General features: G+C 39.3%; 1 protein-coding gene across 1 annotated transcript; it reads left to right on the forward strand.

The window, feature by feature from the left end:
• Window positions 1-2,444: 2,444 nt before the first annotated feature.
• MRPS31 (mitochondrial ribosomal protein S31) lies at window positions 2,445-22,081 on the forward strand. The gene is made up of 9 exons (XM_035542469.2): window positions 2,445-2,600; window positions 4,317-4,607; window positions 4,969-5,127; window positions 9,995-10,141; window positions 13,157-13,230; window positions 16,526-16,669; window positions 17,495-17,544; window positions 17,952-18,081; window positions 21,752-22,081. Exons 1-9 carry the CDS (start codon window positions 2,512-2,514, stop codon window positions 21,961-21,963), a joined length of 1,296 nt encoding a protein of 431 aa, XP_035398362.1. The 5' UTR covers window positions 2,445-2,511; the 3' UTR covers window positions 21,964-22,081.
• Window positions 22,082-22,790: the final 709 nt, after the last annotated feature.

Genomic DNA, 22,790 nt, shown 5'->3' on the forward strand with positions numbered 1-22,790 from the left:
ATACATGTATTTGCATGCATCGAGACACATAGAGACATTTTAGCTTAGACCCATAGTGTTTTCTCTCAAATAAAACTGAGCACCCCTACTTTCAAAGCCCAAACCAAGGAAAAAGCATTATCAATACCATAAAGTTAAATGCATTTTTTTTTTACCGTCAGTTTAATGAATTGTAGGCTTCAGATATGGGTGATTTTTTCCATACAGTTATCTTCTCGTCAAAAGTCCTTTTAAATGGTTTGGGGCTATTCTTCAGAATGTGGCAATTCTTAAGGAAGAGCAGACTTATCAAATTTTGAATGACTATTGCTTTAGTGTAGAAATAATTGCTGAGTCTGTGGTAAACATTTAGTGACAGCAAATTAATTGTGCATCTCAAATGATATGAAACACTTAGAGATTACTGTTTACTTGCAAGGAATTTTCAGCTGTGAGTTGACTTTTTTTTTTTTTTAATAGGACTGCAGTGCTGTTGGAAGATCCAATTGGTGAAAATTATCTAACACCTAATGCAGTTGCTGTTTGTCAGCTGAAACATCAGATCTTGGGTGTTTCAGCATGATTGTTCAGAACCATATACTTCGGGCAGACCGTCAGGCTTGGTGGGCTGTAGTTTGGACTCCACAAAAGATGTGAAAGTACTTGACAGGTTGCCTGGGGGAGTTAGAGCTGCGAAATGCCACACTGCAATGAGCACATTGCCACCATGTGGCTCCCTGTGTTACCTGCACCCCTTTCTGCTAAGTCAAACGGTACTTTTCGCAAGGGTTTCCTTGTAAAATGCATTGCTTTCCATCCTGCAGGATCCCAACACTTCGAGCCTATCTCCTGGGCCCACCATCTCCAGTCAACCATAGGCAAACCACTTATTCTCTGAAAACTATTTTGCCTTTCCTAATGCTTAGGGAAACGTTCGCTGTCCAGGAGGATGAACATCAACTCTTCTGAAGCATCCTGCTGGAAGAGCAGCCAAAGCTACAGATATGAGACCAGCAAAACTCACCCAGCACCTTACAGTAGATGTTGCCCAGACTATTTGGAGAAGTGGGTCAACCCATGCAGTGCTGCATGGGGATTGCACAAGGAAGAAAAAGTAAGATGGCTTCTGCATGTAAGGCCATGTTCTTTATTAAGGCCATATTTAGTTGTGGACAGATTTTGTCCAGAAAAAGAAGGTAGTCAGGTCCTGAATTTTTAACATAGAAAACTAACACAATCCAGCTTTTGTTGGTTGTTTATTTGTTTGTTAAAAGTAATTTGGGATCTCTTGAGGATCTGGAGGGTCTGGAACTGTGATGGAGTCCATACACAGCACAGACCAAAAAAAAAAAAAAGTCATTGATACCTTTGCTCTTTTTAGGACTTCAGATTACCCTGTGGGTCCAAGTGGCTGGTGGTATAAATTCTAATTAGAAACTACCCATCCTGAGGAACACAAAAGCTTGAAGTCACTTTTTTTCCCTTCCCTTTGTGGTGTGTACTTTCTGCATTATACATGTGAGCAGTGTGATTCTCATCTGCCATGGATGTGGTAGGAAAGCACAGGTGTAAAAGCCATTACAGAGGCATAAAGGACCTTCACTCTTCCCTGGGTACCTGAGAAGAAGAAAGGTACCCCAAGAAGCAAAGCAGCAAACAGGGGTTGGATGCCAAAACAGTGGAACCAAATGTGGAACCAAATATGTACCACAAGTGCAGAACTGGATGAAACCAGTGGCCTGGTGTCTTATATTTGATGTTTTCAGCACCACAAACTTGGAGAAAGGTGAGAGGCACTTCGATAGGCTGGCTGTAAAGGAAGTTGCTTTTAAATCCCTTAAAACAACTTATGTTCTGAAATACAAGATCATCTGTCCTTCAGAGGGGTTGACCTTGGTCTTCAGATGTCATCACAGAATGGCTTAGGTTGGAAGGGATCTCAAAGATCATAGGCAGGGATGCCACAGCAGTACAGTTCCGGATGTTATCTTTTTGATTTGTTTATGTCTTTATTGTTCAAAGAAAAAAAAAAGGAAAAAAAGACACTTTTTGGAATTTAAATCAGCTGTTGGCAAAAATATCAAGAAATACATACTTAATTCTGGGGGATCTGGTGTTGGTAGGCCATCCTCCCATTGAGGCACAATTGGTGTCTCTATCTCAGAGCCAACTTGATGACTATTCAATGATGGAAATAAGGAGAGTTAGCTCATTAATAGAGATATAAATGAACATGAATCTCTTTTCTTCCACAAAATCTTTCAAGGTAGGGCTGCAGACAGAAGCCGGTACAAGCACCCGGTCCTGCAGACTCCTTAACGCTGCACCTTCCCTGAGCACGCCGAGCGTCTGTAGCGTTTAAAAGCTTTAAAAATTAAAAACTTCACACCAATACCCAAGCTCTCGCCGTGCTGGGGACAACACGCGACAAAAACGCGACAGGGCAGGGCGGAACCCTCGGCTCGCGGCTCCTGTTCCCGGCCGGCGGCGCTGCGGCGGAGGCAGGGAGCTCGGGGCCGGGCAGCGGCCGCCATGTGGGGCCGCGTCCCGCCGGCCTGGGGCTGCGGGGCCGGGCGAGCCGCCCGCTTCTCCCTCCTCTTCCTCGCCGGGCGGCCTCGCAGGTACCGGGCCGGGCACCGGGACCCCAAGGCCCGCAGGGTGCCGGGGTTACCGCGGGCAGGCCGCCGCAGCCCCTCGCTCTATCCTTAACGCGGGGCCCCGGGTGGATCTGGCGGCTTTTGGGGCTGTGGGGGCTTTTGTAGGCTGGGTGCCTTGCTCTCTGAGTGCTTTCCAGTGCTGTAAGCAGGGATCCTTGAATGGTTTTAAACACCGCGCAGCATGAGGTAATGAAAGGCGGGTGTTTGGGGAAGGTGTGCGGAGGGCAGCTCTGTCAGGCAGCAGGGATCCTCACCAACGTGGCTCTGAAGCCTTGCCTCCGTTACCCTGTCGCTTCGCAACAGTGAGGTTTGGGGCTTAGTGTTGGCAATTTAATAATTTATCAAGTGTAGAGTGACTGGAGTAATAATGAGGTGCCCTCTGATAATGCTAGTTATTTATTACTTTTCGCTAAAGAGAGTTGTATGGAAAAGATGGGCAGAATGGCAAAATTGCTTCGGATCAGCTGAAGTATTTTGAACCACAATTAATATTCCAAGTTTTTTTTTTTTTTTTTTTTTCTTCTTTACTAACTTGAAGGGGGTTCCTAAAAAGCAGTTTCGAATTGAAATATTTAAATACTTCATTTTAGGTGGTTGAAGAGAACTGTTCTTTGGATTTTATGGTAGTTTTTCCTAAGGAATCCAGTTGCATCCGTGTTTCAGCAGTATCCTAAGCAGCTCTCTGCTGCCCCCGGCTTCCCATGCTCACCTGCACCGTGCCAGTTTTGGCTTCTGTGCAGTGATGTGATGTGGTCAACTAGGCAGAGGAGCTGTTCCAGATGGAAAAATAACCAAAAGAGCTGTTTTGCTTGTTGCTGGGTGATTTTACTGCAGGATCCAGTTTCTCATATGGCTGCACAAGTGCCTGGCTGCACAATGTGGGGTTTATGTTTCATGCTTGTAGGACTGTGAAGGTTGGATGTGGTTAAAGGTTGGGCGTGGTGCTGAGGGACGTGGTCTAGTGGGTGACATTGGTGGTAGGAGGACGGTTGGACCAGATGATCTTGGAGGTCTTTTCCAACCCTAATGATTCTATGAAGGATCAGTGTGAAAGTACATGGGTGTGAATACACGCTGATGTTGCCAAACTTATTTATTTATTTATTTTTTTAATGCAGGATGGCAGTGATCTCTACTGCTTTATTTTAAAAGTTTCAGTGAGTTTTCTATAGTACTAATGAATTTAAGTATTAGATACCAGTAATGTGGGTTTTTTTTTTGAATAGTCATGTGATATATATTTTTTTTTAATCTAGGCTCATGCAAATTCACGTTTATAAGGTCATAGTACCTAGCACAGAATAAAGCCAGCAACAGTGTTAAAATGTGGGGATTTTGGATTGTCTGTAGCCTAATGTAGGGATAGACTTAACATTTTGTTTAAGCTCCTAGATTAATCAGAGTTTGTTTGTGGAGGGAATAGAGTTGTTTATATGCTTTTTGTGCTGAAGAAACCATAAATAGGCAAGGGTTGTAAATAAGAGAAGGTCTTTAGCCCTTCTTGAAGAACAAAAAGTACATTTAATATGTACTTAATGTACTCAGTTTGCACATAATTAGGCATAGACAGTTGTAAATAATGTTTTTTTGTAGGCTTACAAAATTCAGCTGTGGAGTCTGTTCATAACTTCAGATTTGTTTGTTTATTTATTTATTTATTTACCTTTCTGTATTATCTAGCAAAATTCAGAAACTCTTCAGCACTACCAGTGTGCTGTCTACTGAGAAAGACAAATCGACCACTTCCCCAGGCAGCACCACTGAAGTGGCATCGAAGAGTCCGGAGGGTGCAGCAGAAACACCAAAGCAGAAGTTGTTAAACATTATTGGTAATATGAAAGTAGAAGTGACCTCCAAGAAGAAATTTCAACAGCTAAAAACACATGCGATCAAGAAGCAAGCCACGGACAAGCAGGAAGGCCTGGACAGTAAAAGTAGCACATTTCAAGAAGCTGCAGAAGACACCCAGCGGTAAAGTATAACATACGCACTTCTTAACCAATTTTAATTTATTTTTTTTTCTTCCAGATTGTTTTTGTTGTTATCTAGGATAAAATAAAGCATCAACTGGTGTTACCAAATAAAGAATCTTGTAAAGGAACATAACATACAAATGTAGCTTGTGGTAAATCATAGAATTGTAGAATGGTTTGGGTTGGAAGAGACCTTAAAGACCATCTAATTCCAATCCCCCTGCCATGGGCAGGGACGCCTTCCACTAGACCAGGCTACTCAAAGCCCCATCCATAACTGCCATTTCTGTATTGTTATTTTTTATTGTACTAAGGCTTTAATGCTTTTGTATTTCCATATCTATTGTGTGCCTTAACAGAAGCAAACCTTTGAATCAGGAACTGGTGGAGGCTGTTTCTGCAGTCGCATCTTCCTTACCACGCAGCAAGGAACAGACGGAATCAGAACTGCTTGCACAACTAAGAAGACACGAAGAAACCACAGATAAACAGAGAAGGGGGGGAACTATTAACATACGGTCTGTATACTGAATGTTGTTCTTAGTCATGCTTGAAGTTCTAATTTTGCATTGTCATCTTGAAGGTGGCTGCATTCTGTGTTGGAAAGATGGCCCTAAAAGACAGGTTGTCCTTGGAATTAATGAATAATGGGGTTATCATTGGTCTGCGTTACTCCTTGAATTTTGGCAGAAATCAACTTGTTTTCCTGTCCAGGATCATTATTTCATTATTTTCTTGGATAGACTAGTGAAATAAGGGCTTCTTTCTTTCTTTCTTTCCTTTTTTTTTTTTTCTTTTCTTTTTAGTTTCAGAAATGTTAACGTAATGGAGGGACTTGTAGACGTTTCAGACATTCTGTCTGCACCGGTGAATTTTCATGACAGCTCTGAAGAACTGAGCTGAACTAGAGCAACTCTATTTATAGCCCCACCCTTCCTTTCAAAACTTTCCAGTCAACCCAAGAAACTCATCTCTTGGCTCCAGTCCGTTTCCAGTGCGGGTTTCAAGCAGATGAGAAACATTTGTTTGGAAATTGAAACAGTTGTGCATATTGCTCTTCTTTTGGATGACAGCTAAACACAGACTGTTTTTTTTGGGCTAGTATTCAGATAATTACTCAGAAGATAAGGCATTAAATCCAGATGAAATGCTGAACTAAACAGAAAGCTGTATCTTCAGCAAAATAAGAATGTGAAGCCTTTATTTATGGCTCTTTGCAGCGTGAACTGCAAGATGGTTATTACCTTAGGTTGAATTTATTCTGTGGAAATGAATTTGTCCCAAACCAGGATTTAAGTTTGGCCCATGTATTATTATTTGTAGGTTGCTATAGGGATTTGTAAAGGATTTGTTTGTGCTTTGTGTGTTTGTCAATGAGCTGCAAGCAGAGCAGCCAACAAACTACTGATGTTTGCTGCGGATGTCTACGTTTTAAGTGAGTGCGAACTAAGGAAGAATACAACAGATGGGTGCCAATAGATTGAGGAATTGGGATGCACAATGCTCAGTGAAAAACTTGGTTAAACAAAGTGTGTGTTCTTCAGGGGTTGTCAAAGAGAAAGGGAGAAGCTATGCAAGTTTCCCTTTTAGCCTGAATTCAGGATTTTTCCACCAAGAGTGCTAAGGGTTGTTGTGGAGAGCAGAATGAAATCCTCTCCAAGCATGTGAAGTCCGTGCTATTAGGTTGAAGTATGTTTTTAGGTAATGTACACAAGCATCTCCAAAGGCTGCGTGTGTGCTGTTTTCATAACCTCCTCTCAGTCTGAATATGAGAGACCTTGAGAACTTAACAGAAGTTTCTCTCTCCACAGGCTTTTGGAGCCAAATTGAATAGCTTTGAAGGTTAAAGATCTGAATGCTTTACGTAAAATCAATGTGTTTCTGCATTCTTCTTGTTTTAGTGCAGTATTACCAAAAAATGTGAGACACTTCCTAGTATAAGAATAATAATAAATGAGGAGTGCTTTGTATAAAGCACATATTCATTACGCTGGTAATTACCCGTGAGGTTATTCCATCTCTGTCCCTGGGGTTTTTGGAAGAGTAGAGTACACAAATGCCTTAATAATGGTATAGTCTGTGGGTGGTCAGCTTCAATGTAATTAGAACAGCAATTCCGGAGAAGATGTTGGAGGGTCATGCTGTTACTGACCAAGCTAATACGTGCAGTGGCTAACCTCATGTGCACCTGCACCACTTTCTTAAGATCTACACACTCTTCTCTAAATTTGGTTGTTCTGCTTCCTGGCAACGAGGTCTCTCTCTCTCCAGCCACCCATTGCGCTTATCCTGAAGGACTTAACGCAGCTGTGGCTGCTGTGGAAAAATGAAAGCGTCCGAGGAAGTTACAGTCTAAGCAGAGAGGCTTTGTTCTGCTGAAAGAGAGTTTAAATTCTGAAGAAATTTAAGAGCTGAAGTCCCTGCCCTGTGTGGCTCTATGCAGTTGATAGAGGTGGTTAGATGTGATGATACTACACTGTCTTTTAACATCTTGTGGATGGATTGCTTTGGTTAGAAAAATGCAGACATTCAAATGTTGCTACGGTTAGAAAAAATTTCCTTTTGCACACAGCCTTTTAGTTGGTGAGGAATGTCACGATGGGCTTGCGGTGCTTTGAGTTGGCAATTTCTTTGACTCCCTGAGCCAGCTTTGTGAACTAGCTTGTTTCCACCTTGAAAAATATATATATTTTTTTAACATACGCTGAAAAGGCAGTTTTCTTCCTTAATGGTTGGGTAACGCTCTGAAGCTAGCAGAGGTGGATGGGTTGTCTAGAAAGAGAAATAAATCTTGCTGATTGTCATGACTGAAAACTTGGCTAACAGCAACGTTTCCTGGTTGGACTCTGAGATTAATTTGGTACTTTTGGCTTTCTGGTCAGTATTAAAAATGTTGATTTAAAAGGTCCAGTAGCCCTCAGTCTTGCTTGGGCATGACTTCATTTTCCAAAAGTACCTCTCTCCACACAAAGCACTAAAGTGCCTTTAAAATATTAGAAAGCAATTGCTTTTTTTTTTTTTTTTTTTTTTTCAAATAAAAATCAACACAAAATAACAATGTCTGAATAAAAAGAGAATATGGTCTGTTGAACTTTTTTTTCATAAAGCTTTTGCATTCAGTATACTTATAAATTAAAAAAGCCGGTATATATTCCTCCTTTGTTTAAAACAATTTAAAGATGAGGTACCATCAGAAGTGTTAAAACCATATAATGCTCAATTGCAAAAAAAAAAAAAAAAAAGGAGACCTCTATTGCCATTTTTGAGGGTATGAAATGTGTATTTTCTAGATCTTTTGATTTGTACTGTTTTTTTTTTTTCGGTATTGTGGCCTGGCCTCCAGAGGTCTCTGTTGTACACAGTTGTCTCTTTGCCTTGTTTTGTAGCTGTCCCGAGGACAGCCTGTTCACAAGGAGGGGAAAATATTAATGACACAGGAATTTTATTTATTTTGGTGTGGAATGAAGTTTCACTCAGTGGAAATTACAACAGCGCTATACCAAAATAAAACCGGTGGCAACACAAGTTGAAATTTCAGCTCCTGTTTTGGGTAAAGAAGATAAGTAATTTGGAGCTGAAGTCTAAAATATATCTTGAGCTTCCTGGATCTTTGTTTTTAGTGTCATAATTAACAGCTGGTAATCAGGATGGAGAGAGAACCAGTGTTTGCTATAAAAGCTCAACCTCTTCCCATCTCTGGAAAGCAGAGAGATCCAGGAACTTAGGTTCTTAGCCTCATCTTGGGACGTGAGGTTTTATCATGCAACGTCCAAGCACTGTAGATACGCTGGGGCTGGAATATGAATTTATAATCTGATGTTTTTCGTTACAGAAGGCAATAGAAGCGTCTTCGTAATTTTATTTTTAGGGAATGAAGGGGCGCTATTAATTATGGAGTGATGAATATTGCTGCCAATAATATTCCTGTACCAGCGCTGGGGTGACATTGGGACTTTCTGACGAGAAATCTGATGCCGTCGACTGTATGTGCTAATAGATGGGTGGCATAGCGTGTCCAGAAGGAAGGATGACCCGCCGTGCAAAACCCCAACTAAATCGAGTTCTGTCATGAGGATTGCTTCTTGGAAGAAGCCTGATCCCCCCCTTAGCACAGGAACACCACAGCTGGGTCGAGGTTGAGCGGTTGGGCTGGGCCCCGTGTGGCTGACCTTAGGGTTTACGTTTGCTTGACCCTCGGAAGTGTGTTGGGTCTCTGGCCCTACACCAGCTCACTGCTGCCAGCAGGCACTAACTAGGTAGGGCAATTTGTAGTGTCAGAGGTGGTTTTTCCTTTAAGATTAAAATGAAGTGATTTAAAGCTTATTTTTGGATGCCTTTCTTTCAGAGCAGGTACTTGAAGAGCCGTGCTACTCTTGTTCTGCCATTCAAAACCACATCTAACGCTGAAGACAAAGCCTTATTGCGTTGCTGTGGCAATTAGCTTTTACAATTTTGTAGAAGTATTTCTTGTTAATAAAATCTCTTTTAACTTAAGGTATCAAAAGCATGGTTTGAATTTAATAAAGCTTTTCATAAAATGGATACACAGTATTTTTTACTCAGCCTGTTCTTGTTTTCTGTGACCACCTTGATGTCTTCAAACTTGAGCACTGCAGTTTTGGATGTCTGCACGTTATCGGAAGCAGTTAGGAAAAGAGGAATGATCACCTCGGTCTTTACCAAGCCGCAGACACAACATTTAAGGGGGCACGCAGGCTGTATGTTCCATCCTTTACGTTCAGAACAAGCTGCAGTCTGCATTGGAAAAGACAGGAGCGTTTGTTCTTCCTGTATGATTTTGGCTACAGAATTCTGAAGGAAGATGTGGCCTGTTAATGCTGTAATATGATTATGCAATGCAACAGATTGCAGTGGATCAGGAAAGGTGACCTACTTATTAGGGTGGCATGATTGACCCATGTCAGCTGATGTGCGAAGGCGAGCTTCTTTTCAGTCTGCAGCAGCACAGCTCTGTCCCTGGGCAGAGCTGACTCCTCTCCAAAAAACCTGGTTATTTTTACTTCCTTATTTCCGCATATTCCTTGTATCCAAAGAAATTTCTCATGTACTTGAGCAAAACATACCTAATACACTCTCTGAATATGGGTATGCAGATAAGTGATAATTTTCTTTTAATTGGAAATGAATAAGTTTCAAAGAAAGCCCTCATTGTAGGCTAAAATTGCACTTTTCATTTAGAATCTAACAACTGAGATGGTTTTAAAAAGTAAGACTTAAGTATTTGATGAGTTAAAAATAGATGTATTTTGTGAGGAATATATAATTATGAAACCTATGGAAAGTAGATTTTCTGATTGATATATGTGACAAGCTTCATTCCCGTGTCAGTTTGTTGACTTTTTACTTTTACATTTTTAATTTCAGAAATGTTATTTCGGAAATGTCAATTAAAAGGCAGTCACCAGCTAGGAGAGGTGTGATGATATCCAATCGCATTTCCTTGGCGATGGAGGAGGATGGGCAAAGAATTAAGCCTGAGAGACTCTCATCTCCTTCTTTTGACTCCAGAAGGTATACTTTTGTTGTGTTATTTTAAATTTAGTCATACGTATTCATGATACCACGATGCTTCAAGTTTTAAAGGAAATTTTAAAGTATTTTTCAAGAAGTGCTGTTAACATTGAAATTAACTTCCGTGAGAACACATTGGTTAAAGTTAACAAGGTAATCAAAATATTAGCCCTTTTCTGATACCAAATTTTAAATTTTTAAAAATGCACGGTGCTGAAATGTAATTGCCTTTCTGTTTTAACCAGTCTGAATTATTCTCACGCACAATATAATTTTATATCGCTTTGCTAACTTTTTGTGAAATGGATGCTTTGAAGTCTTACTTTCGTCTAATGGAAAACTTTGATAAACATTCTGTTCAGAAAAAAAATGAGCTCTGTTGGGGTTTTAAAGAGATTTTGAATGTATTTATTTATATATCTTGATTGCCCATGATATTATAGCTGCCTGTAAATTGAACTTCATAATTTACATGATGATTTCAGGCTACTTCATAAAGTTCTCTTGCTGCTGTTTTACCTGGCACGTCCATTTCTTAATTCATTAAGGAGTGCTTTTTACTCCTATAAGCTGTGCTTTCATGCCTGCGTTCTTTTAATTTTCCCATGGCAGCTCATGATCACGTTCCTTCTCAGAGTCTTCTTTCTCTTGCAATTCTGTTTTTAGTGAGATTAACTTTAATCATTAACATGCAAATTGACACCCTTTTCTTGGGGTTAGAGGCTGGAAGCTGAGGGAATAATTTGTGTTTAGGGTGGATAATCCTGAAGAAAGAATTTGCATAACTAAGAAAAAAATAAGCATAAAGTTGCAGGTGAGTAGATGTACAACAGTCTGCCCTTTTTGGCTGAGACATCTAGTTCAGTATTTCATAAACAGAGAATTATGACTTCCCACAAGGAACCAGTTGGAGCTTATGCACTGAGCCATGCAGAACGTGCAAAAACCTCAAAGCGTGTGTGGCCAGTCGTTAGAATCACTTAGCCTGCTTGCTGAGATGTTTCTGCCTAACTTCCTTTTTCTGAGCTACCAAACCGTTAAGGTATGCTATAAGGTGTGAATTATGTCCTGGGACTTCTTGTTGTTATAAGACAGTTATAAGACCAGGAGCATCCTTGTGCGATGTCAAGTGCAAGAGGTGCTTCTTTCGTTGGAAGCTGAAAGAAAGAAGTGGAACGAGGTTATAGACCGAGCCCTTGGTAACTTAGATATTTTCTGCTCTGGGATTTTCATTCCGCTATGAGCTGCCATTCATTCTGCTATGAACTACTTAAGGAGCAAGGGGACAGTCTTCATTATCAGTTGCTGAGTAATAGCTCCATAGATAGATATCTCTAATCTAGGGATAGTTACCAGACAGGGTTGGTAGTCAGATGAAAGTCATTTTGTTATTAAGCTATGATTCTTGGCTGACTGAGAAACAGTTGATTTCAGGTGTTGGATTAAAAGTTTTTCCAAGTTTGAAAGAATAGAAATAATAAGATCTATAAGTATATACTGAAAGCTTGAACTATTACGTGTTCATGCAGTATATATTATATCTTTGATAAAATTTTCATTATTAATATACAGCATAGTAAAGCAAATTTCACTTCCTTTTGAGAACATTTATTATATTTATGGTATCTGAGGAGCCGTCTCACCTTCTTTGTGTGATGAAATTCTCTGTGGTATATAACTTAGGAACAATACTTAAAAAAAATATTAAAAGAGTTTTTAACATCTTTGCGATGAACAGTCTCCAATTTCACTCCCAAGTTTCCTTCTGCATCTCTGAAATTCTAGCAGGCGTACTTATCTATTGATAACATGCAAAGAATGGGTTAGGAAGAAGATGTTTAAATTGAGTTAGTACGTTTCAATGAACTGGATGATGTTGCTTTATAGTAATTTGAGCTAGTCATTTTAAAATAAATGTTCTTCCAAGCCATGCTCGTATCTTCAGCCAATGTTTTTGGGAGTTACACACGGATAGGAAAATATAATCCTAAATCAACATTCTTTTAAGGCTGTGTAATTAGACTGCTCTATGCTGGAATAGATCCAGGGTAGTTACATCAGTAAAATGTAATATGACAAGAGCAGGTTTGCAGAAGTGGTTGTGGCCATCAGAAATCTGCAGTAAAACCAGAGAGGTGAAATTTTGTGGTCAAGAAAGGCAGGTGTTGCCAAGGTAGCCATAAATACGTGTTAACGTAAAGTGGGAACTATTAGAATTTCAGTGGAGGCCTGCACAAATAAAGAAGATCGCATGATTAAAAGAATCATTTGTTCTGAAGTTCGGCATGTTTTACAGTAAAGGCATTGTTTTTTTCTTTGTTTCCATTTATATCAGAATTTATTTTGATTAGTTGTTGAACCCTTGGGATTTTTGAACTTATTTTTGAGTATAGGCTAATGCTGAAGATAAATATGTTTAAAAATAGATGGTCAGAATAAAATATTTTTATACTTGGAAAGGAGAGCACCAGGGTGATGCTATTTAGAATATATTGTACAGCTAGGTTTTGTGTGTGTGCCATATGGCACGAGAGGTGGCTGTGTAATCTTCCAAAAAGGCTATTTATGTCAGAAAGCAGGAATTGTATCATTACGCTGTTGCCTTTTCTCTTCCTGAATTGTGCAATAGTATTTACAGAAATAACCACAAATCACCAAATTCCCTTTTTAGTTGCAACTCTGTGCAATTGTTTAAGGACTGTAGTTTGATACTGTTTAACTTCATTCAGGTTTGTAAATATTTAAGTGAAAAATGACTGCGAATATAATTGATTTATGCTCATTCTTTCACATAGAAATGTTCTGGGAAGCTCTGTTACAGAGTAATAATCCAGTCATAAACACTCTCTGGTTAAAAGCCTGAGGATTTAAAGAGAATCACTATCTCTTATTTTTTTTTTTCTTCTCCAGAGATTTGTTAGATCATAAGAATATTTTGTGCTTTTAAATCTTGTATCTGGCAGTGTTGTGAAGTGTTGTGAAATACTAAATATCGTTTTTCTCTTTTGTTTATAGAAGTCTTAGAGAAGGAAAGAGGCTTAATATATTCACTAAGGCTTCTCCAGAAACGGAAAGCGCGCTGAAAACAGGTTAGTGGAAATTCAATAATGAAAAACCCAATGAAGCCAAGTTCTGAATTTTTAGAATATCAAGGGATTCACTGTTGTGAAAGAGACTCATGACCTGTTAACTTCCTGCTTCCAGACCTGTAAAAAAAATACTTTAATAGAACTCTGCTTTTTAATAAACAAAACTTCCACGCAGTGTCATACATTAGTGTTTTCTGTACTAATTGGAACGTTCTGTTACTGAACTTTGAAGGGTAAAACCAGCTCTTTGTCACTATGATTGGTTTAAGGCTCTCAAAAGCAGTCTGGAGAACAGGTACGTGGGCTCCATTGGTGTGTTTGTTCATTTTGCAAACTTGTTGAATTCATTTAATGGCAAAGAAACGCAAGGCTGTGGTGTCAGGGAAACAAGCTAGCTCTACAGGTGGCTGTGCCAAAGCAGTGTGGAAACAAACTATACTGTAAGCCTGGTTGCTTTGTGGGCTTCTTTCATCTGGTGTTCTGCGGGTTGCTTAAAAGATCCTGTAACGCCCAACAAACAACACCTTGCTTTACCTCCTCTAGCTAGTTTTTCACACATGAATACTTAAAATCCACACCAAATCTCCTGTGAGATTAAACTAAAGGAACACTGGAGAAATGGATATGACCCACCTTCACGTATCTCTGCAGGAAGTGTCTCAGTTGCCACGTAACTGGGATGGATTTCACACGTGAAGACTAGCACTGAAGTATGACTTAGCTTGAACACAGGCTGGGTTTTGGCTAAGGGTTTGTGATTATGGGCAAGAAATTTAAAGTCTCTCCCTCGCTTTTGCTTTCTGAACAATGAAACTGCATTTCTACACTACTCCTTGGTATGCTAATTTCTCTAAACTATCCTGAGATGCTTTGAAAAAATGCGTTATTGCAGTGGAATGGCTTAGAACTGTATATAAAGCTAACACCTGCAGAAGAAATAGCATTCTTCCTCTCTGGTGTCTTAGAAAATGATACTTTTTTTTTTCTGTTTCAAGAGTAAGATTGTTAATTTTTGTCAGCTTCTAGCTTAGTAGTTTTCTCCTTTTTTTATATATTTGAAACTACAGGGAGAAATAAACCAATTAATTTAATTTCTCTAGTAAAATGACACATGGTGCTATTTGCCTCTTTTCAAGCAGCTGTGAGCTTTCTGAGTGTAGCCCCCTCAGTGGTGGACTATGAAAGTTGCTTATTAGAATGGAATTCAGTTTGCTGTTTTTTTTTTTTTTTAAAGGCAGTTGACTTCCTTAAAAATCTGTCTGTATTTCAGATAAAACCACAGTGAATGCTGCAGGATTTGGGTTTTTGTTGTTGTTGTTTTTTGTTTGGTTTGTTTTAGTTATCCTGACCAAAGTGGTACTCAAGTAATTGATATTTGAGTTGAAACAAATTTGCTGAGGTCAAATGATGAGAGTTTAATCTCTCTTTTTTGCATGGCACAGTGTAGACCCACTGTCATATGGTAGTCACACCAAATACAAAGATACAAAATTTTTGCATGTTCCAGTTTTGCTAAAAGCAGTGTAAGAGAGCAAGTGGACTTCATTGGCTTTATAATTAGATACAAAGAAATAAGGTTCTTTCAGCTTTTTTATGTGGCATTTCCCAGTTTTATTCCAGGAAGCCTTGAGGAAATCTACCATATATTCTAAGCCAGAAAGCTTATTAAATGGCTTACTGACTAAGCCTGACAACCTCCCCCCCCCCCCCTCCAAAAAAAAAGAAGTCTTAATCTCAGGAAATACCAGCATGATACATGATACCTTGATTCATCTGCTTTCACTTTCTTGGCTTGTGTTAGTTGAGATCATGAGTTAAAATTTTATTTATAAATAAACTTCTGTGTTATGTAGTGAATATTTATTTTGAAAACGTGAATGTTAACTAAGTAAATTGGCATCCTGAAACAAATAGTTCATAACAGTGTAAAATATCAGTATTATTTTCAGTTGCACAGAGGTGAAAATACCATATATTTATGACCTTTACTGCAAGCTTGAGAACATAAGTTTCTGCTTTGCTCTATTAGAAGGTTTATTAGCAGCACGTTGTTAGAAGGTATTATTTAAGATGTGGACAATAATTTAATTCTGGTATCATTTTCTCATGTTGTCTTTTATCTGTTTATTCCTGCCTCCAGCCCTCAAATCAAAGTAGGCAGCTGGGGAAATATAGTTCTGCAATTTTCCCTGCTAAGTAAGAAATAATTTGAAAAAGTATCTTCTGATTTGATGCAAAAAATGAAAACGCTTTCCAGCATACAAAAATACTGTTTGCACTTTGAATGTTTTCTTAAAAGGAGGGGGAAGTTTTTTTTTTTTAAAATTTAATTGAGTTGTAAGCCACTGAGCCAGAAATGCAATTATATCTTAGTTTCAAATACTTACGAGTAGTAAAATCATAACTGATTGGCCGTAATCCACTTCAAATGGACTGTAACACTTGAATTCACACCAAAATCTCTGTCCTGGGGAGATTAGGGTGAATTGGTAACGGGGAGACAAGAAAACAGAGGGGAGCAGGCCTTAGGCCAGCTCATGAAACAGCACCCCAAGGCACTCCCAGCTGTTCCTCCCTGTCCTGTGGTAACAGCTTGTTCCCTTTGTGTTCCCTTCATTTCAGGGATGCGGTTCAGGCTGGGCTCATAACCAGTTCTCCGAGGGTGGAGGGGCAGGAGCTCCTTGAGAGTGACTGCTGCCGTATGAATACACTTGGATTTTAAAAATACGCTTGTATTTATTTATCAGGATAGATATATCCCTAAAGGTGCTGTTGGACTGACAGAGGAATAGGACATGAGGATTTTTCAAGCCCAGGAAGCAGAAATCAGGCCTCTTAAGATGTTTGGGGAAAGGGTTGCCATCATTTGTAGATTAAGAGTTCTCCGTGAAGGGGAGTGGAGTTGAGAAATACCTGAACACTCCTGTAGTAAGCAAGATTGCTGTAGCAGAGTGTACCAGTCAGGTTCAGAGTTTGTCATATATACAAGGTGGAAGACAGAAAGGAAAAAAAAAAAAAAAGTGAAAAAAATCCTGCTGTGGGTGAGGGGCCTAAAAATAAACTGTCCTTTACCTGTTCAGAGCTGTTTTCATAGATGTTTCCTAATTCAATGAATTTTCATTTCAGCAGAGAATTCTAACTTGAAAAAAGTGATGCTGGCATCTGAGGTAGAAAAATTTGCATAACTGAAAGCACTAGTCTCTGGAAAGGTTAAGGTTAAAGGATATACGTTGTTCTAGCCAACGAGAAATTTTTGGCATGCTTGATAGATCTTTAAAAAAAATTTTGTGTTTAGTATCTTCACCAACGATTTGGGATCTGGAATTTGCGAAGGAGATTGCAGCAGTAACTGACCAGCCTCCCCGAAACGGTTTTGAGGAGATGATCCAGTGGACAAAAGAAGGAATACTGTGGGAGTTTCCAATTGACAATGAGGCAGGTATGGGCAGTGTTAACTTTTAATATTTGTCTATATTTATCAGTTTTGAGAATTAGAGCGTGTTATGAGACTTTGACTGTTTTAACATAGTGTTTCAGGTGATGAATCATGTATTGATAGTAAACAAATGTAGCTTTCGAACCGTTCCAAGTTGGAGATTCTTCAGATGAACTCATTCTGGCACTCTTCAGGTGAAGTCCTGCAGGTGGTTTGGCTGATCTGAGGGCTGGCTGCTGCCAAGGCCGGGAGGACTCCCTCCCTCCCTCCCTCCCTCCCTGTCCTGGTGCTTTCAGCACCAGAGGGCTATTCAAGTCTGTTACGTAACACCTTTTACTCTGAAAAAGAAGCTTCTAGCAGAGGAAGGAGACTCTCAAGACTGCCGTGTGTTTTATAATGCTTATTCTGTTCTTCAGTGTGGTTCTCGGATACAGCGACTAGCCAGATCCTGGTCAGCTGTTTGCCAGTTCCATATCAGTACTGGCTGAGTGTTGAACAGTCATCTGCTCTCTGTTTTATCGGTTTCATAAGAAAAAACAGCCTCAATATTCACTCGTTCTGGGCATCTATCTTAACGAGGCATCTCTGTGCATTGTATTTGCTCCTATTTCCATTTATTTAAAAAAAAATTCCTATTTCCATTTATTTAAAAAAACAACCACCACCACTCAGTAAACAAACAAAAAAGCCACGTCCCTGAAGTTAAGCTAGCAGAAAAAAGAGAATGTTAAGGAAGGACTACAGAAAGCAAGTGTACGCTTCAGGAATGGGGGTTTCATAATTTCAGGGAGAGCTTGAGTGGTTTCTTTCTTTATTTTTTTTTAAAAGACATCAAACAGAACTACTTGAGAGTGATTCAGTCACTGAAAGCAAAACAGGTTAGTATCTGAAGCTGGGAGTCTTTGAAAATCTGTCCTGTACTGAATTGCAAATTGCATAATGTGCTTCATTGTCTCTTAATATTTATTCTCATCCTATTTTGGCAGTTTCTTCACAGAATTTAATCGCTGCTCCCAGAATCGATCTGTTCCATCATGTAGGAGTCCAAGTATATTCTAGTCATGTTTTTGCAAGCCTAAAACCGCTGCGGCCAATGGTTTTTCTGTTGTAATGTGGCTGGAACCTTGCTGTCTGGGGCCCTAAGTGGACCAGGCGGCTTTGGCAGCCAATGGTTTTTCTGTTGTAGCAGTGTGGCCGGAACCGTGCTGTCTGGGATGGGATGGCAAATGGACAAAGAGCCTTTACATATAGTTAAACAAGAATCTTTATTGATTTGTCCACAAAGACCGGTCATGTGGAAAATTCCGGCGGAGCGTTCCAAAATCTATCACCTCTCAGGTTGAAATATCAAGTCAGTGAATTGAATTGTATCAAACTGCCAGCTCTGTCGTGTCGCAGGCTGTTATTCAGACCAGGTACGTCAAAGTACAGTTGAAAACTTGAGAACCTCGTTCCAATTATTTCCACATACTCTGCAAAAGAAAGATGCCCCTTCCCCCTGTTAATTCTGCAGTTTGCTAACAGTTAGCTCCCTCGATAGGAGGACGTTACCTCAGCTTGTTCTGTATCAAGAAATGTGTGATTTTTTTTTTTCTTTTATGCAGAAGCATGGGGCTTTAAAAACATCAGTGTAATTAAATTTTCTATTGAGAAAGCTTGCGTGCTCAACTTTTAGCGTTATGAAAGCCTTTAAAGTTTTAAATGAAATATGAAAAATAAAGAAGACAGCTTATAACTGCTTTTCTTGGCTTCAGAGCATCTCCAGTGTTCTCATTTGAGTGCTTTACCAAGACACTGTGCTGAGCTTTGAGGCATCAGGGCAGGGTCATGATGTTTAAAACTCGTCTGGCCCTAATAGGAACATCTGAAGATGTGGCTAGACTTACTGGCTTGCTGCAACAGCCAGTAAGTCTTCCCCCTTGCCCTGTTGTCAGCTCTTGCCTGCGTTTCTTTCCCTTTTCTGATACAGTTGAAGTCACTGTTAGGCAGCAAACTATCTTTTTTTTTTTTTTTCCTTCTCTCCTGCCTCTGATTAATTTCTACCAGATTAGCAAACCAGTAGCATAGCTTGCGTAACATCGTTCTCGCTCCTCCTTCCGTCTGGTTGCCTCTTCTGCTTCTAGCAGGGTTAGCTCTACTCTGTCATTTGCCATGGCAAAAAGTTGGGGAAGAAGTTGATTTCTGACCTTTTAAAACGATGCCTGTGTATTTTTGCCTTGATGACTCAAATCCCGAGGAGTGCCGTGGTTAAAAAGGACAGCACATGTTATTGGTGCTACTTTTGCTTTAGCAACCCATCCTGAGGAACAAATGCTTCTGGTACGTCAGAGATTGTTATGGCATAAGTAATAGGCGTAGTGGAAGTCTCAGAAAATTAGTGCCTCGGTTGCCTCTGATGGCTTCTGTAGGCAAAAGATTGCCAGGTCCTGCTCTGGCTGTTTTGCTGAGATGCTTTTCCCAGCATTGGGGCACTTTACAAGAGAGGTGGCAAATGTTAGGCAGTCATTTTAGGGGAGGGATTGTTTTGCTTATTTTTGGTCTGTTCCAGGGACCTACTGTAAGGGCATGATTTATGTGGCTCAGAAAATATTTGGTCCTCTTTATTTACTGTGCGTTTGTCATCAAGACACCCTGTAAGAGTAGACACCCTGTAAGAGTAGACACCCCATTTGCATTTGAGATGTTGCCTTTGCGGGAAGGCTGGTCGTTCCTTTGGAAGGGTTAGTGTGTTAGAGAAATGTTTCCAGACTTTCTCTTTTGTAGTACACAGGGAATTGGAAATAGGACATTGAGAGTGACTTCTTGCTTTGGGGTCGATAAAGAAAATCCTCTACTTCAGGCTCCCACCATGCACGTCCTTTCAAATGAGGTTTCTGAGGACAGTTGAAGAGAGGGTGAGGGATGGGCTTGTTCTTCCCCTGCAGCAGGAGGTATGACTTGCTGGGAGTGGGGCAGTCATGCAAAAGTATCTCATCTAATCAGTTCCCACCAGAGGTCTCGGCCTCTGATGCTTGGGGCAATTGTGGTCTCTTTCTGTGATGCACGCTTTACTTTTTTTGAGGACTGAAATACGTGGTCTAACGGAAGTATTTGGACTTAGCACTTCATCCCCAAACCATATATCATGTCTTTGACAAATGAGAGATCAAAACAGATGATGTAATGTTCCTCCTGACCTGAATTTTTGTGTGAGATTATAAATGATTTAATTTATTTTAGATTAGAGATGAAAATCGGAGAAACTATTAACTAGACATACTCTTTTCCTCTACCCTTTATGTCCAAAAGAAGAGCATCAGAAAAGCCCACGCTTACTGGCAGCATTATTCAGGTTCTTTCAGTAGTGGGTTCATTGGTTTATTTCTCTTGGATTATTGTGACCAACAGAAGCATGAAATCTGGAAAGGATGTTAGCTTGTGAACGCAACCATCAGCATCTAGGTACAGTGAGATTCCACCTTCCTGGGCTGGGGGAAGGTCAGCGTGGGTGGCATGGTAAAAAGATCATCTCTGTGCTTCTCTAAGTAGACGTAGTTTTTCAAGCACTGTAGAAATACAAGTTCTGAAGCTGCTGTGATCTTTTTTTTATTTCTTTTAACATATCAGAAACAGTAGAGAGCTTCAGGAAGAAAGAAATACGCTTTCTCTTTCACAGACGAAGCAGATGAGTGGCATTTAGCTGGCATTGGTAGACACTGCACATATTTCTGGGAAAAATGTGCAGGGAAAAATAGACGTGTTTCCCAGCTCCTTCAGGCAGTGCAGTACATAATGTAGGAGAGACAGAATGCAAACTTAGTGAATGCGATACACAGGTTGAGAGTCTTCTCCGTCCCAGTATTATGCATCTAAAATTGAAGAAGCTTTAACATAGGAGGAAGCCTAGGACTGAGGTTGCTTCATTTTCTCATTTTTAATTCTGATGATTTAATGTTGGCAAATAATATATCATACCCTATCTAGTATAGGGGAAAAAAATGTACATCTATGGCATAGACGTCCCACGTTTGTTGTCTCGAAGTGTTCATGTGCAATATTTTTCTCTGATAAATTTTTACCTACAGTTGCAAGTGTTATTTACAGATATATAGCAGATTGGGATCAAATAAAGATTTTCATACACCTCTAACTGAAGGAAAATATTTCAATTGCAAATCCCATTTTTCTGTGTGTTTCTCCTTTTTTCTTCTTTTTTTTTAATCTCAGGAACTGCGAAAGCAACCTTTTTTTTCTATATGTAGGAATTTATGCTCCATGTCTTCTCGTGTATCATCATATGAACTACTACAGCTGAAATCCACAGGATGGAGGACAAAAAATTGCCATAGGATCTGAGCTGTATTTGATTAGAGATCTACACTAATCCCTTGTTCTACGTTCCTGTGCAACTAAATGCTTTTGAATGCAACATCTTTTGCATTGGTCACTACTTACAAGTAGCAGCTGGTGTGATAGACGACAATTTTGCATCAGAATATGTTCACAGATTCAAAAAGCATTAGAAAAGCAGTTTCCCGTACCCATTTGGTAATGCTGGAGTGCTAAAACTGACTTGCAATGAACATGGAACTGTTTTGTAACAGTTCTGTATTAGATACTTCAAGAAGTTGCCTCCTTCGTTCAAGATGAGTTTGTATTCCTTAATCCTCTGCAGAATTAGACAATCTTTTTTTAAAGAATTTATTAAAAGTGTTGAAAATCTAAAAGGTGATACACCTTATGAATTAAAGTTTCACATATTTAGTAAACTTTTTTATTTTTTTCCCAAGAAGATTGATTTTTGGCATCAGCCTTCAGCAGGGTTACTACTAGATATCCTTGTAAATGGGAGCACAAAATGGAAATAATATGGTAGATCAGTAGGATATATGCTGACATTTTTTGTGTGGAGGGAGAAATTAACATCTTTAGAATTCTGAAGTTTCTTACACTTCTTCGTGGTTTGTTTAATGCAAAAGGAATAAAAGGCACAGAACCATTAATTTTACTAATTAAAGGTTTATTTACAAGCTGTATTTTTTTATTTTGTTAAATTTACTGTTATATTATGATAATGACTTTGTCATTTTCTGTTCCTTTTGGTAGGGATGGATGATGATGCTGAATTTCATGAACATATCTTTCTGGAAAAACACCTCAAAGACTTTCCCAAGGAAGGACCTATTCGCCACTTCATGGAACTAGTCATCTGTGGGCTTTCGAAGAACCCATACCTCAGTGTTAAACAGAAGATTGAACATATTGAGTGGTTTCGGAAGTATTTTGAGGAAAAGGAGGAACTTCTTCAAGAGATGTGAGACTCGGGAGAGTGCTTAACCTTGACATGAAGAAAATGAAATGAACGAAATACTGTTGGTGCAAAGTAGTCACGTCACCTGAAAGTTGCATTTTAAATAAAAAAAGATCATACTTTCATGTGCGTCCATGCTTATGTAGATGTTTTTTAGGAACAAAAGAAGGAACTGAAAAATATAGATCTGTTAGAACGTGCATTTAAAATATAGTTTATCAGAATCATCTTTTAAACTTGAAACTAATTTTCTGACCATAGAAGATATTAAGACTAATTCCAGTTCCTACTCACTTTCCATTTGATGTGCGTCTTCACAGGTTTGCTCATCTTTTACGTTCTTGAAAACTTGAAATGCTTTCATAGTTAAAAATTCCTGACAGCTTGAATTTTTAAAAGCTGTTTCTGAGACAGTAACATTTCATTTTGGTAGTTCATTATACACTGGTGTTTGGATGGTATTTGGAATACCATCTTGTTTCATTAATCATCTTTATTGTTTCACTTAAAAAATATTGTTCACTGAATTCTTGCTTGTTCTCTCCCATTTATAACAACCACTTCGGTAGTTATTTGCCCTATTGATATGCCCCTGTCTTTGTTTTTCCCCTGTGTTTCTTTGTAATTGATGCAGGAAGGAGGAAGGTTTGGAACAAAGGTAAAATACTGGCTTCACATGCAAACTATTTTAAATCAGAATTGCACCAAAGCAAAAAAAGTAAAAGCTTTCATTTTTCTATGATTTAAAGTATTGTTGCTGTGTTATGCTAAGCTGTAGGACATGAGTTTGCCTGTCTGGAAAAGGATAAGACTTGGGTCGTGGAAGGGAGAAGC

The sequence above is a fragment of the Cygnus atratus genome, chromosome 1 (genome assembly GCF_013377495.2).
Source record: "Cygnus atratus isolate AKBS03 ecotype Queensland, Australia chromosome 1, CAtr_DNAZoo_HiC_assembly, whole genome shotgun sequence".
NCBI classification, from domain to species: Eukaryota; Metazoa; Chordata; class Aves; order Anseriformes; family Anatidae; genus Cygnus; species Cygnus atratus.